General features: G+C 46.1%; 1 protein-coding gene across 9 annotated transcripts in view; it reads right to left on the reverse strand.

Moving 5' to 3' along the window:
* LOC123997870 (triple functional domain protein-like) overlaps positions 1 to 17,500 on the reverse strand; it is a 176,997-nt gene that overhangs the window by 66,861 nt on the left and 92,636 nt on the right. For all 9 annotated transcript variants that reach the window (XR_006832194.1, XM_046302506.1, XM_046302505.1 and 6 more), the window contains 4 exons: positions 13,735 to 13,904; positions 7,787 to 7,961; positions 1,066 to 1,261; positions 1 to 156 (listed from right to left, as the gene is read on the reverse strand). The exon at positions 1 to 156 is cut by the window's left edge and continues 11 nt beyond it. Coding sequence is in view for 8 of the 9 variants with exons in the window: in XM_046302506.1 (XP_046158462.1) it covers positions 1 to 156; positions 1,066 to 1,261; positions 7,787 to 7,961; positions 13,735 to 13,904 (697 nt within the window). In the remaining variant the exon portion in view is untranslated. The remainder of the gene's footprint in view (positions 157 to 1,065; positions 1,262 to 7,786; positions 7,962 to 13,734; positions 13,905 to 17,500) is intronic.

The following is a 17,500-nucleotide window of genomic DNA, read 5'->3' on the forward strand; positions in this document are numbered from 1 at the left end:
CGGCCTGAAGGTGGCGTAGCTGGACACACTGTTCCAGGTGCCTCCTGTGCTGCTCGGCCGCCACGTCCAGCTCCTGCTGCTTCTCATGGAGGAACTCCAGCAGGTCCTGAACACGTGTAGCCATGTCCACATCCCTGTCACACAGCAACTCCACACCTGGACAGAGAGAGAGGGGGAGAGAGAGATAGAACAAGAGAGAGAAAGAGAGAGAGAAAAGAGAGAGAGAAACAGAGGGAGACAGATAAGGAGAGTGAGAAGGAAGAAGAAAGAGGGGGAGCTCATCAGCTACTTTAGGAAATCCTGAAAACAACACAAAGAACAAGAGCCATTACGCAACCTAATCCTAACAAAAATATTAAAAGAGAGAAGCAAGGTCTCTCTCTCCTCATACAAGACAATCATTCTCGACTACATGTAAAAGATTGACAGTTAGGTAAGCATACAGACATACATCAGTAACGCCATATGGCCAGACAGTCAGACACACAGGATTGAATCTGCCATTAACATTATATTACTTACATTTCACTCCTGTGTTCCAGACCTGCATTGGGCTGCATGGAGTACAGAGTCTGTGTGTCATAGAAGCACTGTGTGTCTGTCTGTCTCTTTGGTGTCCAGGAGAGAACTGCTCTGGAATGCATTCTGATTATGCAAAATCTCCTCTGTGCAAGTCGTCATTGACGTGTGTGTGTGTGTGTGTGTGTGCCAATGCAGCCTGTCATCCTGCAGCACTGCCTAGTGGTTTTACTCAGCGACATGAGTTCATAGGATTACCGTGAAATCTGCTCGTCTGGCCTTGGCCTGCTGCCGCTACTGTGCCGAGTTCTCCAGCATCCGATAGCTGGGTTAAACGGCCCTCCCCAGTCCTCCCCTCTCCCCCATCTCCTCACCCACAACGCTGAGCTGACCCGGCCTGGCTTACAGCTCATCTGCCCTGGCAGCAGCAGCAGCAGCAGCAGCAGCAGCGCTTTGGCCCATCCGATGTGTCGGTGTGTGTGAGTGTACGGCAGAAAAGGTGCATGTGTGTGTGCATCCGTCCGTGTGTGTTTCTCCACTACTCACCGCTGGCCTGGACCTCTGTAACGTACTGCAGCAGCTCCTGTCCCTGGTGGAGGACGTCGAAGGTCAGGTTGTTCATGGTCAGGGCCTTGTCAGCGTGGTGCTGGAGCCTCTGCTCTGCCAACGTCAGGTCCTCTGTATCAAACTCACCCATCTGCTGGGACAGCTCCTCATTCCACGACTCCAGGTCTGAGATGATCTGGGAGTGTGTGAGGGAAGGACAAGGGCTAACACTTCATTTGGATAGTCCTCGATAGAGAATCCATAGATACTCAAACTATCAACTGCAGCAACAAAATATCTACTGTAATGGAAGTGTACTAATAGACATAGAAACACTGATCACAGGGATCACTGTAAATGAGTTTGAAATAAAGGTGACAGCACGTACAGGACAAACATATGTACAAACACACACAGATGATCATTCCAACCCACTAGGTGGAATATGACCTGAGAGGGGTGGAAACTAAATCGGCGTCAGAATGAAAGGATTTGTAATGATATCAAAACACCAGCCAAGCTGATCTTCGAGACGGTAGCTAAGTGTTTAGTGTTCCCTAGAATGATACACTTCTCCCTTGGTTATAGAGGGACTACCCAGACTAGCTGGCATGACTGTAGGCAACACTGTAGATGGAGCGTCTGCCTGTGATGTTAGCACTTGTTTAAGGACCCACCCATGCACACTTGCTGAAGGAGGGTGAATCATGACACCCATCCACCTTGGCACAGTGATGGGTACTCTGTCAGTCTTTTCTCTGTGATGCCAGTGTGGGCTGGGCCTGACTGGTCTTACCTTCAAATTCATTGGAGTGAAATCAAAATCAATCAATCAATGTAGTGACCAAGGACCAAGAGGGAGGATGCCGGGTGGTGATTATTTTAGTTGCCAAACCGATCCAAAATATCATGGCTGCTCACAATGACTAGCTTACTATTTCAATTTGTCTTTATATTATACAAATTCACTGTCTGTTTTACAGAATTGCTTTCCTGATGCTTCAGAGAGAGACATGCTGGCACTCGTCTCCATTTCACACATGGATCACAATCCCATTCAGCTGCTGCTCAGCCACATACTGAAGAGCTAAATGTAAAGAATGTGTCCGAGGGAAGTTCAAGGCGTCCAGAGTGATGGTCGTCGAGGGGAAACTATGGAAAAGTAATACGGGTCATGAACTAAAGCGATGGCTGGCTATCCAGCAGACGTAGTAAAAAAGAAATGACTGGGATGAAATTGAGAGGCTCATACAGCTGCCTGCATCCATTCACATGAGCAGTGAAATCAAATCTCAAGGCATCTGACAATGAAGAAGAGAAGAGGAGTCAGAAAAGGAACGAGAGAACGACAGGGTTCCGAGTCAGGAATTGGAAAATGTTCAAATCCAAACCGCAGTACTGCGAAACAAATAATTATTGATTCTCTCCACCGTGCCATTTAATTTCCTCTGGATGGCCCTCTGCACCCTCTGCTCTGCTCCGGCTGTACTGTACAGTATTATCTAGTACTGTACTTTATGGGTTAGAGCGTTGGGCCAGTAACCGAAATCCCGAGCTGAAAACGTCCAAATCTGAGCAAGACAGTTAACCCACTGTTCCCCGGGTGCTGTAGACGTGGATGTTGATTATGGCAGCCCCCCGCAACGCTCTGATTCAGAGGAGTTGGGTTAAATGTGGAAGACACATTTCAGTTGAATACATTCAGTTGGACTAGGTATCCTGACTAGGTATCCCCCTTTCCCTTTCCCTACTGTATTATCTAGTACTGTACTGTATTATCTAGTACTGTACTGTATTATCTAGTACTGTACTGTATCATCTCGTGCATTACTGTACTTTACTGTATGGTATTATCTAGTACTGTACTGTATTATCGAGTACTGTACTGTATGATCTAGTACTGCACTGTATGATCTAGTACTGTACTCTATTATCTAGTACTGTACTGTATTATCTAGTGCATTACTGTACTTTACTGTATGGTATTATCTAGTACTGTACTGTATTATCTAGTACTGTACTGTACTGTATTGTCCTCTGGGGGAGAACATGTGAGTGAGGAGGTGGAGGGGAGGGTTCCATGTGGTAAGGGCTATAGGGCTAGCTTTTACTCACTGAGCGTATTGTTGCTTCATGGAAGGGCTACAGGGGGCTTAGTAGTTACACTCTCACTGTTAATGTACAAGTCAGAGACTAAAACGTGGTAGTACTTAACAACATCCTCCCTTCAGCTGTGATCCATATCCATCACTGATCACTGTTTATGTACAAGTCAGAGACTAAAACGTGGTAGTACTTAACAACATCCTCCCTTCAGCTGTGATCCATATCCATCACTGATCACTGTTTATGTACAAGTCAGAGACTAAAACGTGGTAGTACTTAACAACATCCTCCCTTCAGCTGTGATCCATATGCTAATCCATCACTGATCACTGTTAATGTACAAGTCAGAGACTAAAACGTGGTAGTACTTAACAACATCCTCCCTTCAGCTGTGATCCATATCCATCACTGATCACTGTTTATGTACAAGTCAGAGACTAAAACGTGGTAGTACTTAACAACATCCTCCCTTCAGCTGTGATCCATATGCTAATCCATCACTGATCACTGTTAATGTACAAGTCAGAGACTAAAACGTGGTAGTACTTAACAACATCCTCCCTTCAGCTGTGATCCATATCCATCACTGATCACTGTTTAAGATCTTAACCTGGAGATAATGTAACAGCAAGGCAAGCCTTTATCAGCTAGCCTAAGTGATCTGATAACTGGATCAACATAGTATGATAATAGTTTTCCACATAAACAAAACATAGACCTGTGGAGATATATAGATGTGGATTGTTGACTTCTCATGATTATCAACATGCAATAGTAGTTCTTTGTCAGAAGTATTTTCTGTCTATCTTTGAGATGGTTTTTGATTGAAACATGCGACAGAGCTCTATAGTAAGCAAACTGTATGGTCAACCAAATATCTGTAATTCCATAATCCAAGAAGCTGTAATACTGAGATCTACACCGCCTCAGTCAATAACAGAACATTTCTTCTCTTGTTTTGACAATATGAGAGAGAGTCATGGCTGCTACCACATACAGGCACAAACACCATTATTTATACTGCACTTCTGAGGTGGAGAACAGACCATTCTTTGCACAAGGCAAACAGCCAACAACAACTGTCATAACAGAAAGGTCTGATGAAACCTCGTTAAAACACTGCTTTAAGATATGAGAAAGAAGAGTCTAACAAAACAGCAAAGCAGACAAGGTAACGTCAACAGTGTAATGTACAGGTAGGTAATTAGAGGTTGACCGATTATGATTTTTCAACGCCGATACCGATTATTGGAGGACCAAAAAAGACAATACCGATTAATCGTCCGATTTTCTTATTTTATTTATTTGTAAAAATGACAATTACAACAATACTGAATGAACACTTATTTTAACTTAAAATAATACATCAATAAAATCAATTTAGCCTCAAATAAATAATGAAACGTGTTCATTTGGTTTAAATAATGCAAAAACAAAGTGTTGGAGAAGAAAGTAAAAGTGCAATATTTGCTATGTAAGAAAGCTAACGTTTAAGTTACTTGCTCAGAACATGAGAACATATGAAAGTTGGTGGTTCCTTTTAATATGAGTCTTTAATATTCCCAGGTAGGAAGTTTTAGGTTGTAGTTATTATAGGAATTATAGGACTATTTCCCTCTATACCATTTGTATTTCATATACCTTTGACTATTGGATGTTCTTACTGTATAGGCACTTTAGTATTGCCAGTGTAACTGTATAGCTTCTGTCCCTCTCCTCGCCCCTCCCTGGACTCGAACCAAGAACACAACGACAACAGCCACCACATCGAAGCAGCGTTACCCATGCAGAGCAAGGGGAACAACCACTCCAAGGCTCAGAGCGAGTGACGTTTGAAACGCTATTAGCGCCCGCTAACTAGCCAGCCATTTCACTTCGGTTACACCAGCCCCATCTCGGGAGTTGATAGGCTTGAAGTCATAAACAGCGCATTGCTTGATGCACAACGAAGAGCTGCTGGCAAAACGCACGAAAGTGCTGTTTGAATGAGTGCCTGCTTCTGCCTACCACTGCTCAGTCAGATACTTAGATACTTGTATGCTAAGTCAGATTATATGCAACGCAGGACACGCTAGATAATATCTAGTAATATCATCAACCATGTGTAGTTAACTAGTGATTATGATTGATTGATTGTTTTTTGTAAGATAAGTTTAACAAGCTAGCAACTTACCTTGGCTTACTGCATTCGCGTAACAGTCTCCTTGTGGAGTGCAACGAGAGAGAGGCAGGTCATTATTGCTTTGGACTAGTTAACTGTAAGGTTGCAAGATTGGATCCCCCGAGCTGACAAGGTGAAAATCTGTCGTTCTGCCCCTGAACGAGGCAGTTAACCCACCGTTCCTAGGCCGTCATTGAAAATAAGAATGTGTTCTTAACTGACTTGCCTCGTTAAATAAAGATTAAATAAAGGTGTAAAAAATATATATATATACAGATTTCCGATAACTTGAAATCGGCCTAATTAATTGGCCATTCCGATTCATCAGTCGACCTCTACAGGTAATAGTTGCTCTGTGGACACAAAGTATTCAGCAAGCATGTACTAACAACCATCTAAAGACATGTACACACGACATCAAAAGATATCTGTACTTCCAAGATTATTTATCCTCAATTCTGCTCAAAACCAAGTGATGGGGAAAGTCGATACAGTTACATATCGGTTTATTGTTTTTGACGATATATTGTACTATATCGTTTTGACAATATGCCAATATTATTTGTGCACTAGTTGGCTGTACCTGCACCAAAACTCCAGTATTTTTCCTTCATACCTTGTTCTCCATCTTCTTTTTAAATTGGGAGCCAATTTGTTTTCAGCACCTTTATTTCCATGACTGATCAACACTTGTTTTCTCATGTCTCTCTACTTGTCCCTCTGCAGCAGACATACAGTATGGTGAGCAATATGTTTGCAACATCAAATCGCAATAAAATCCCAGTATCGAATCTCAATACATATAGAATAGTGAGAATCGCAACACATATTGCATCGGCACCGAAATATCGTGATAATAAGTATCGTGATAATATTGTATATTGAGTTCCCTGGCAATTCCTAGCCCTATCAAAAACCCTTCTGAAAACATTACGATCCAGTTTAAAGTGCTACAAAAATCACAAACTCACTAATCTCTCTTGAAAATGTCTTACTGGCTGTTCTGTAGGAGTCATATTCACTTAACTCATAAGCACATTACAGCAGGCTGAATGACAGCGAGGCAAAGAGTCTCAGGCATAAATACCACAAGCCTTTAGTCCTAACATCTTTTCTTCCCCTGCCACTCTCCTCTTCTCTCCCTTTCCCTCCTTCCCAGGCGCCAGGAGCCACTTACCGGGCCGGGCTGCTCTCACAAAGCAGAGCAGAAACACCTCTCTGAGTCTAAGTACACACACCATCTTTCGCTCCTCCTGGCTCGTGGAGAAGAGACTGGCTCCGCGAGGACAGGAATGCTGCTCTGGGCGTGACTGGGACACTGCGTGCTGTGCCTCTGCCTCACATTAAACCTGAACCTGAACCAGGTTGCTGCCGAACCCCTCAGTGGGAGCCAAGAAGGAACAGCATCTCAGGGCTGTGAAGAGGAGGAGTAGAGGGAAAACAACCTCTTCCTCCCTCTACTCCTGTGTCATATTGACTGACTGACATACCGCTCCGTCCCTCCCACAGATCACAGCTAATGTGAAGGCTTTACTGTGCTGCACGTCTGAGGTGAAAATACTGTACCAGTCTGGCTGTGGTCTCTTACCACACAGACTAGTGTGACTGCTGCACTACTATTGTGACATTACACCCTAGTGTGAGATGGGCTGCATGTGCAGACAGGCAAAAGGCAGTGTGTGCAAAACACGGGTCGATATTTTACTGACTGTAGGTTTCCACTTGGGAGAAACATGGGAGACATCTTTATGAGAAAATGAATAGAAATAGGAATGCAATGTCGTGATTTGTTGTAATGTCAAACTGCACTGTAGTCTACTTAATGTGCCGAAAAACTAAACGTCCTCCTCCTCTATCCGATGACCCTGTTATTGCACCACAACACACGCGCGTGCGCGCGCACACACACACACACACACACACACACACACACACACACACACACACACACACACACACACACACACACACACACACACACACACACACACACACACACACACACACACACACACACACACACACACACACACACACACACACAGCCTTAAATGAGTCATAACCTCAGTACAATAACTTCCCAGAAAGGGGGATGATTACTTCATGACTATCAGTGGTTCAGGCTTTATCATTTCAAAGGCTGCTGTCGTTAATGCTTAATTTCTGGCATGTGAATCCATATCATTAATCAACCACTGTACTGCTTCAGTCCTTTGATGGTGTAACAGGAAAGAGAGAGATTAGAACAACAGCAGCAGCAGAAATAGTCCTTTGATTCTCTCAGCAGGGACTGAAGGCCTTACACTATCAGATAAAACTACTACAGAAACACTGACTGTGATACATTCAATCTCTAGAAAAGACACCGGTCAGATACAGCCAATAGAAGACATGAGAGATTGGTTGATTGATAGATTGATCGATATTAACTTTATTGACATGGGGGCCACTTACGTCGATGGCGTCCCTCTCGAAGATGCGTAGCTGCAGGAAGAGTTCCAGTTTGATCTTCCTCTCCTGAAACAGGTCTTCCATCTGAGCCTGGGCCTCGTCCAGCTGCTGTAGGACACTCTGGATGTGGGCCATGGAGCTGTTGTGGGGAGTCTTGTTACTGGAGATAGCAGAGTCCCTGTGTGGAGGCCGGAGTCAGAGGTTAGACAGGTCAACAAACACATTAAATACACTCTGGATGTGGGCCATGGAGCTGTTGTGGGGAGTCTTGTTACTGGAGATAGCAGAGTCCCTGTGTGGAGGCCGGAGTCAGAGGTTAGACAGGTCAACAAACACATTAAATACACTCGTTTCAATGTCAGGAACAACATGTAACATGGTAGGTGGTGGAACAGCTAGCAGAGTTTAATTATGTGTTAGACGGCATGCTCTTAGAAGCCTCAAATGTTGCCAGTTAGTAGCGTGCAGTGCTGCTATCAATGTCTCTTAATGGTAGGGTAAATGCAGATTAGGGGGACAGTAATACTGCTCTACAACGCTGCACAGCTCTAAATTAACTACCTGTCATGCAGGTGAATGAGGACCCAAAAGCGACTTGGCGAAAACAGAGTCTTTAATCCAGTAAAGTAATTCTACAAACATAAGACATAATTCCACTCGTAATGACGAGAACAGACTGGAGACTCGATCAAGAACTGCAGGTTGCCTCGGGAAGGCACTTGAACCTAGCAGACTCAGACACCTGCTCTCCACGCAGCATCTGAGGGAAACACGACACGACAGGGCGATACACAGACACAGCACGGTGAACAATAGACAAGGATCCGACAGGACAGGAACGGAAAACAAGGGAAGAAATAGGGACTCTAATCAGGGGAAAAGATAAGGAACAGGTGTGGGAAGACTAAATGATTGATTAGGGGAATAGGAACAGCTGGGAGCAGGAACGGAACGATAGAGAGAAGAGAGAGAGGAAGGGAGAGAGAAAAGGGGAACGAACCTAAAAAGACCAGCAGGGGAAAATGAACAGAAGGGAAAGCATAATGACAAGACAATCTAAGACAAAACATGACAGTACCCCCCACTCACCGAGCGCCTCCTGGCGCACTCGAGGAGGAATCCTGGCGGCAACGGAGGAAATCATCAATGAGTGAACGGTCCAGCACGTCCCGAGACGGAACCCAACTCCTCTCCTCAGGACCGTAACCCTCCCAATCCACTAAGTATTGGTGACCCCGTCCCCGAGAACGCATGTCCATGATCCTACGTACCTTGTAAATAGGTGCGCTCTCGACAAGGACGGGAGGGGGAGGGAAGACGAACGGGGGTGCGAAGAAAGGGCTTGACACAGGAGACATGGAAGACAGGATGGACGCGACGAAGATGTCGCGGAAGAAGCAGTCGCACAGCAACAGGATTGACGACCTGGGAGACACGGAACGGACCAATGAACCGCGGAGTCAACTTACGAGAAGCTGTCGTAAGAGGAAGGTTGCGAGTGGAAAGCCACACTCTCTGGCCGCAACAATACCTAGGACTCTTAATCCTGCGTTTATTGGCGGCTCTCACAGTCTGTGCCCTGTAACGGCAAAGTGCAGACCTCACCCTCCTCCAGGTGCGCTCACAACGTTGGACAAACGCTTGAGCGGAGGGAACGCTGGACTCGGCAAGCTGGGATGAGAACAGAGGAGGCTGGTAACCCAGACTACTCTGAAACGGAGATAACCCGGTAGCAGATGAAGGAAGCGAGTTGTGAGCGTATTCTGCCCAGGGGAGCTGTTCTGCCCAAGACGCAGGGTTTCTGAAAGAAAGGCTGCGTAGTATGCGACCAATCGTCTGATTGGCCCTCTCTGCTTGACCGTTAGACTGGGGATGAAACCCGGAAGAGAGACTGACGGACGCACCAATCAAACGACAGAACTCCCTCCAAAACTGTGACGTGAATTGCGGGCCTCTGTCTGAAACGGCGTCTAACGGGAGGCCATGAATTCTGAACACATTCTCGATGATGATTTGTGCCGTCTCCTTAGCGGAAGGAAGTTTAGCGAGGGGAATGAAATGTGCCGCCTTAGAGAACCTATCGACAACCGTAAGAATCACAGTCTTCCCCGCAGACAAAGGCAGACCGGTAATGAAGTCTAGGGCGATGTGAGACCATGGTCGAGAAGGAATGGGGAGCGGTCTGAGACGACCGGCAGGAGGAGAGTTACCCGACTTAGTCTGCGCGCAGTCCGAACAAGCAGCCACGAAACGGCGCGTGTCACGCTCCTGAGTCGGCCACCAAAAGCGCTGGCGAATAGACGCAAGAGTGCCTCGAACACCGGGATGACCAGCTAACTTGGCAGAGTGAGCCCACTGAAGAACAGCCAGACGAGTGGAAACAGGAACGAAAAGGAGGTTACTAGGACAAGCGCGCGGCGACGCAGTGTGCGTGAGTGCTTGCTTAACCTGTCTTTCAATTCCCCAGACTGTCAACCCGACAACACGCCCATAAGGAAGAATCCCCTCGGGATCAGTAGAAGCCACAGAAGAACTAAACAGACGGGATAAGGCATCAGGCTTGGTGTTTTTGCTACCCGGACGGTAAGAAATCACAAACTCGAAACGAGCGAAAAACAACGCCCAACGAGCTTGACGGGCATTAAGTCGTTTGGCAGAACGGATGTACTCAAGGTTCTTATGGTCTGTCCAAACGACAAAAGGAACGGTCGCCCCCTCCAACCACTGTCGCCATTCGCCTAGGGCTAAGCGGATGGCGAGCAGTTCGCGGTTACCCACATCATAGTTGCGTTCAGATGGCGACAGGCGATGAGAAAAATAAGCGCAAGGATGAACCTTATCGTCAGACTGGAAGCGCTGGGATAGAATGGCTCCCACGCCTACCTCTGAAGCGTCAACCTCGACAATGAATTGTCTAGTGACGTCAGGAGTAACGAGGATAGGAGCGGACATAAAACGTTCTTTTAGAAGATCAAAAGCTCCCTGGGCGGAACCGGACCACTTAAAACACGTCTTGACAGAAGTAAGAGCTGTGAGAGGGGCAGCAACTTGACCGAAATTACGAATGAAACGCCGATAGAAATTAGCGAAACCTAAAAAGCGCTGCAACTCGACACGTGACCTTGGAACGGGCCAATCACTGACAGCTTGGACCTTAGCGGAATCCATCTGAATGCCTTCAGCGGAAATAACGGAACCGAGAAAAGTAACGGAGGAGACATGAAAAGAGCACTTCTCAGCCTTCACGTAGAGACAATTCTCTAAAAGGAGCTGTAGAACACGTCGAACGTGCTGAACATGAATCTCGAGTGACGGTGAAAAAATCAGGATATCGTCAAGATAGACAAAAACAAAGATGTTCAGCATGTCTCTCAGAACATCATTAACTAATGCCTGAAAAACAGCTGGCGCATTGGCGAGACCAAACGGCAGAACCCGGTACTCAAAATGCCCTAACGGAGTGTTAAACGCCGTTTTCCACTCGTCCCCCTCTCTGATGCGCACGAGATGGTAAGCGTTACGAAGGTCCAACTTAGTAAAGCACCTGGCTCCCTGCAGAATCTCGAAGGCTGATGACATAAGGGGAAGCGGATAACGATTCTTAACCGTTATGTCATTCAGCCCTCGATAATCCACGCAGGGGCGTGGATTATCCCCGCCCCGGCCGGAGAGGAAGAAGGCACTATGGTACCGGCGTCAAGAGACACAGATAAATAATCCTCGAGAGCCTTACGTTCGGGAGCCGACAGAGAGTATAGTCTACCCCGAGGGGGAGTGGTCCCCGGAAGGAGATCAATACTACAATCATACGACCGGTGAGGAGGAAGGGAGTTGTCTCGGGACTGACTGAAGACCGTGCGCAGATCATGATATTCCTCCGGCACTCCTGTCAAATCGCCAGGTTCCTCCTGAGAAGTGGGGACAGAAGAAATGGGAGGGATGGCAGACATTAAACACTTCACATGACAAGAAACGTTCCAGGATAGGATAGAATTACTAGACCAATTAATAGAAGGATTATGACATACTAGCCAGGGATGACCCAAAACAACAGGTGTAAAAGGTGAACGAAAAATCAAAAAAGAAATAGTCTCACTGTGGTTACCAGATACTGTGAGAGTTAAAGGTAGTGTCTCAAATCTGATACTGGGAAGATGACTACCATCTAAGGCAAACATGGGCGTAGGCTTGTCTAACTGTCTGAAAGGAATGTCATGTTTCCGAGCCCATGCTTCGTCCATGAAACAACCCTCAGCCCCCGAGTCAATCAAGGCACTGCATGTAGCACCCGAACCGGTCCAGCGTAGATGGACCGACATAGTAGTACAGGATCTAGATGAAGAGACCTGAGTAGTAGCGCTCACCAGTAGCCCTCCGCTTACTGATGAGCTCTGGCCTTTTACTGGACATGAATTGACAAAATGTCCATCAAATCCGCAATAGAGGCACAGGCGGTTGGTGATCCTCCGTTCCCTCTCCTTAGTCGAGATGCGAATACCTCCCAGCTGCATGGGCTCAGTCTCTGAGCCAGTGGAGGGAGATGGTTGCGATGCGGAGCAGGGAAACACCGTTGACGCGAGCTCTCTTCCACGAGCTTGGTGACGAAGATCTACCCGTCGTTCTATGCGGATGGCGAGAGCAATCAAAGAGTCCACACTGGAGGGAACCTCCCGAGAGAGAATCTCATCTTTGACCACTGCGTGGAGTCCCTCCAGAAAACGAGCGAGCAGCGCCGGCTCGTTCCAGTCACTAGAGGCAGCAAGAGTGCGAAACTCTATAGAGTAATCCGTTATGGATCGATCACCTTGGCATAGGGAAGCCAGGGCCCTAGAAGCCTCCCTACCAAAAACTGAACGGTCAAAAACCCGAATCATCTCCTCTTTAAAGTTCTGGTAATTGTTTGAACAATCAGCCCTTGCCTCCCAGATAGCTGTGCCCCACTCTCGAGCCCGGCCAGTAAGGAGTGAAATGACGTAAGCAACCCGAGCTCTCTCGCTAGAGTATGTGTTGGGTTGGAGAGAGAACACAATATCACACTGGGTGAGAAAGGAGCGGCACTCCGTGGGCTGCCCGGAGTAGCAAGGTGGGTTATTAACCCTAGGTTCCGGAGGCTCGGCAGGCCAGGAAGTAACAGGTGGCACGAGACGAAGACTCTGGAACTGTCCAGAGAGGTCGGAAACCTGAGCGGACAGGTTCTCCACGGCATGGCGAGCAGCAGACAATTCCTGCTCGTGTCTGCCGAGCATGGCTCCTTGGATCTCGACGGCAGTGTTACGAACGTCTGTAGTCGCTGGGTCCATTCTTTGGTCGGATCCTTCTGTCATGCAGGTGAATGAGGACCCAAAAGCGACTTGGCGAAAACAGAGTCTTTAATCCAGTAAAGTAATTCTACAAACATAAGACATAATTCCACTCGTAATGACGAGAACAGACTGGAGACTCGATCAAGAACTGCAGGTTGCCTCGGGAAGGCACTTGAACCTAGCAGACTCAGACACCTGCTCTCCACGCAGCATATGAGGGAAACACGACACGACAGGGCGATACACAGACACAGCACGGTGAACAATAGACAAGGATCCGACAGGACAGGAACGGAAAACAAGGGAATAGGGACTCTAATCAGGGGAAAAGATAAGGAACAGGTGTGGGAAGACTAAATGATTGATTAGGGGAATAGGAACAGCTGGGAGCAGGAACGGAACGATAGAGAGAAGAGAGAGAGGAAGGGAGAGAGAAAAAGGGGAACGAACCTAAAAAGACCAGCAGGGGGAAAATGAACAGAAGGGAAAGCATAATGACAAGACAATCTAAGACAAAACATGACACTACCTTTATTACTTGGTGAATTAGCTCAGATCTACAAAAGTAGAGGGGGTAGGATATTTCTATGGCGGGTAGGGTCTAGAAGGGGTGGATTTAGGATAGAGGATGAGTGCGCTGTGAGCTACCTGAGCTGCTGGATGAGGTCCTCTCCCTCCTTGATGACGTTGACAGTGGCCTGCAGGGTGGTCTGTTGCTGCTGGCCGAAGCGTTTGATCAGGTCCTGCACCGCCTCCACAGACTCAGCATACACATCGTCCAGCAGCTCCTTCTGCAGCTCCTCCAACCACGTCCACAGCTGCATGGGCACACAGTGACAGACAACCCAGGCGGCCAATCAGAAATACAGTAAGAGGTCTGCCGGCCAATCACACGAGAGCAACTTGTTACGCTACAAACACACTAGAAAGGTAAAGGAGAAGACTGCTATCACACAGAGAGGCAGGTAAAGATGGACAAATGAAAAGCAGAGGAGAGAGGGAGAGAAAGAGGAGTGAAGGAGGGAGCTGCATTGAGTCATTGTGGCAGGATTAACCATCTGGTTATATTGGCATGGTGGCCCAAACCAAAGCACCCGTACCAGCATGTCGGACCCTCCCTGCCCAATCTACTACCCACCACTTTTTTTTCTTTGCATCCCAAATGCCACCCTTTCCCTATATAGTGCACTACTTTTGACCAGCTCCAGTAGGGCCCTTTTCAAAATAAGTGTGCTATGTAGGGAATAGTATGCCATTTGAGACCAAAAATGTGTTTTGTTCCAGTTCATACAGCTCTATTTTTCTATAATAACACACAAGGACAGGCAAACACGACACTGGCTAAGAACAGAGGAGGAAAGTCGGAACTGGGCCTAATCTAACCACCTCTATACAACAGATGGGTATTATTACACCATATGGACACATACAAGAAATGATGAATTCATATGAATATCAGGCCACCACCAACCACTGTGTGAGTCATGCACTGTAAAGATGATGTCAAAGTCAGCACGCAGAGTAAAGTACAGTGCACTGGCACAGGACCTTAACAGAAAGGTTAATGCTGTTCATTAATGCCTAAACGAATGACATTGATTGAAACAACACAGAATGCAAGTTAACGTTCTCATAAAAGCATCATGTTGTTTTAGGAGACTACAGTGAAGCACCACCTCTATAGGTAAAACTGCCACCTCTCTCTCAGCCACAACATTGAACAATGGGAAGAAACACTCATTCCAAAGGTCTGCCTTCTTACAAGGGAAACCTTTCAAACACAACACACGTAATGTTCACCACAAATAAAGGCATGACAAATTACAGCTTTGAATGGAAGGTATTTCAGAAACAGAACAGCTTCTTAAATTGTGGCAATAGCTAGAGGCTCTACTAGTGGAAGAGAGTAGAGGGGGAGGGAGGCACTGTGTTTAGGCTGTCGGAGATGTGTGTTACGCTCAGGAAAAGATGCCTATATGTCAGTGTCAGAGTCACGCACGGATGTTGTTAGAGTGCCGGCAAACCGTGCCAATTTATACTCCAAACACCGGCTTCGAGGGCATTATCACTTTTATATTACGGGTTACCGACTTGTTCAAATGATGATTTACATATTTTAATGAAAATATTATTTTGATGAATTTATTCATACTGCCGCAAGATATAGTTCCGACTCAAATCTAGGGTTGCTACCCAAGCTGGCTGGTCGTTCATTCTATCGATTCGGTTGCCAGAGACGCAACCCACTCTTAAGGATCCGCCCCTTTAAAAAAAAAATTCGCCTAAAATGACATACCCAAAGTCTTTACCCTAAGTCTTTTTGTTCTGTATCCATGGACGCGACCCAGTCGTTTGTTCTAAACGTTCCATTGGCTGGCAACATTCTTATGCCTTGCTTGCTAGCTAGCCAATAACGGCTAACTTACAGTCACATCAAACAGTGTAGCCAGAATAACAACAAAGTAGCTTCATTTGCGTTTGTTTAAGCTGTTTTCTAGTGACATTTATTTGGATACATCCATAACAATGAGCTAATGAGTGTGGTGTCGGAGTGTGGTGTCAGGCGAATAACCTCACACTCAACGTCAACAAAACAAAGGAGATGATCGTGGACATCAGGAAACAGCAGAGGGAGCAGCCCCCTATCCACATCGACTGGACAGTAGTGGAGAAGGTGGAAAGGTTTAAGTAACTCGGCGTACACATCACTGACAAACTGAAATGGTCCACCCACACAGGCAGCGTGGTGAAGACAGCGCCTCTTCACTCACAAACTTTTACAGATGCACAATCGAGAGCATCCTGTCGGCCTGTATCAACGCCTGGTATGGCAACTGCTCCGACCACAACCGTAAGGCTCTCCAGAGGGTAGTGAGGTCTGCACAACGCATCACCAGGGGCAAACTACCTGCCCTCCAGGACACCTACACCACCCGATGTCACAGAAGGCCATAAAGATCATCAAGGACAACAACCACCCGAGCCACTGCCTGTTCACCCCACTATCATCCAGAAGGCGAGGTCAGTACAGGTGCATTAAAGCTGGGACAGAGAGACTGAAAAACAGCTTCTATTTCAAGGCCATCAGACTGTTAAACAGACATCACTAACATTGAGTGGCTACTGCCAACATACTGACTCAAATCTCTAGCCATAATACAAAATTGGATGTAATAAATGTATCACTAGTCACTTTAAACAATGCCACTTTATATAATGTTTACATACCCAACATTACTCATCTCATATGTATATACTGTACTCTATACCATCTACTGCATCTTGCCTATGCCGTTCGGCCGTCGCTCATCCATATATTTATATGTACATATTCTTATTCATTCCATAACACTTGTAAGGTAATTGTTGTGAAATTGTTAGATGACTTGTGAGATATTAATGCACAGTCAGAACTAGAAGCACAAGCATTTCACTACACTCACATTAACATCTTCAAACCATGTGTATGTGACCAATAAAATTTGATTTGATTTGATGATGCGCGATTTCACCGAGCATAGGTGTGCTCTCTCGTCAGGACACTGCTGTCCAGAGGAGCTAGCCTACAACACAGCTAACACAATCACTTCAAACTGAAGCTGGAAAGACTACAAACTAGCTGCACTTCATTTCGTTTGACCTGTTATTTTATTGATATTTCTCTGTATATATCCATTCAATTTATGCCAATTCATGACTTCGACTGTCTGAAAAAAGTTGCCTGTCTGTCTCATCCCAACAATTGACTCCCGACACCTTCATTACTAATGTGACAGCAGGAGGTCGAATTTGAAAATTTAAACAATGTTGCAAATGTCGGAGAGACATACAGCAAGGTTTATACAAATCTCCTCTGTTGAAAACTAAATGTTAGTATAAAAAAATGTGAGATAATGTCTAGATGCTTTTTATAGTGGAGATAAATTTTATATATTGCCTGGCTGGGCTGATGAGACAGTGGATTGCGCAGTCAGATGGAACAGAGTAATTAGGCATTTTATCGTAATAGATGTAGCCGGTGGTAACTTATGGAAAAGACACTGGGTGGAATGCGGTTTTAACCAATCAGCATTCAGGATTAGACCCAACCGTTGTATAAATACAATATAATGCACGCAAGCACACACACTCACACTTCTGTTGTGTGGCAGTACTGATGTAATAAATTCTTCATGTCACTAAACTCCTGTACCTCTTACTACCCTGGCTGGCTGTCATCTCTTTCACAACACTAACTGGGCTGGGATGAGGGGGAGGTTGAACTCCTTTAAAGGTTGAACTTTCCTCAGGGTGAGCAGGGGAGAACCCTCACACAGCCCTACCATGAGAACATCTACACCGGATGTCATTACCACCTCTAGAGGGGTATCAATATTACAGCTAGCTGGCAGGTCTCAATACACACAACTTTCTT

The sequence above is a fragment of the Oncorhynchus gorbuscha genome, linkage group LG15, assembly GCF_021184085.1.
Source record: "Oncorhynchus gorbuscha isolate QuinsamMale2020 ecotype Even-year linkage group LG15, OgorEven_v1.0, whole genome shotgun sequence".
Classification (NCBI taxonomy): domain Eukaryota; kingdom Metazoa; phylum Chordata; class Actinopteri; order Salmoniformes; family Salmonidae; genus Oncorhynchus; species Oncorhynchus gorbuscha.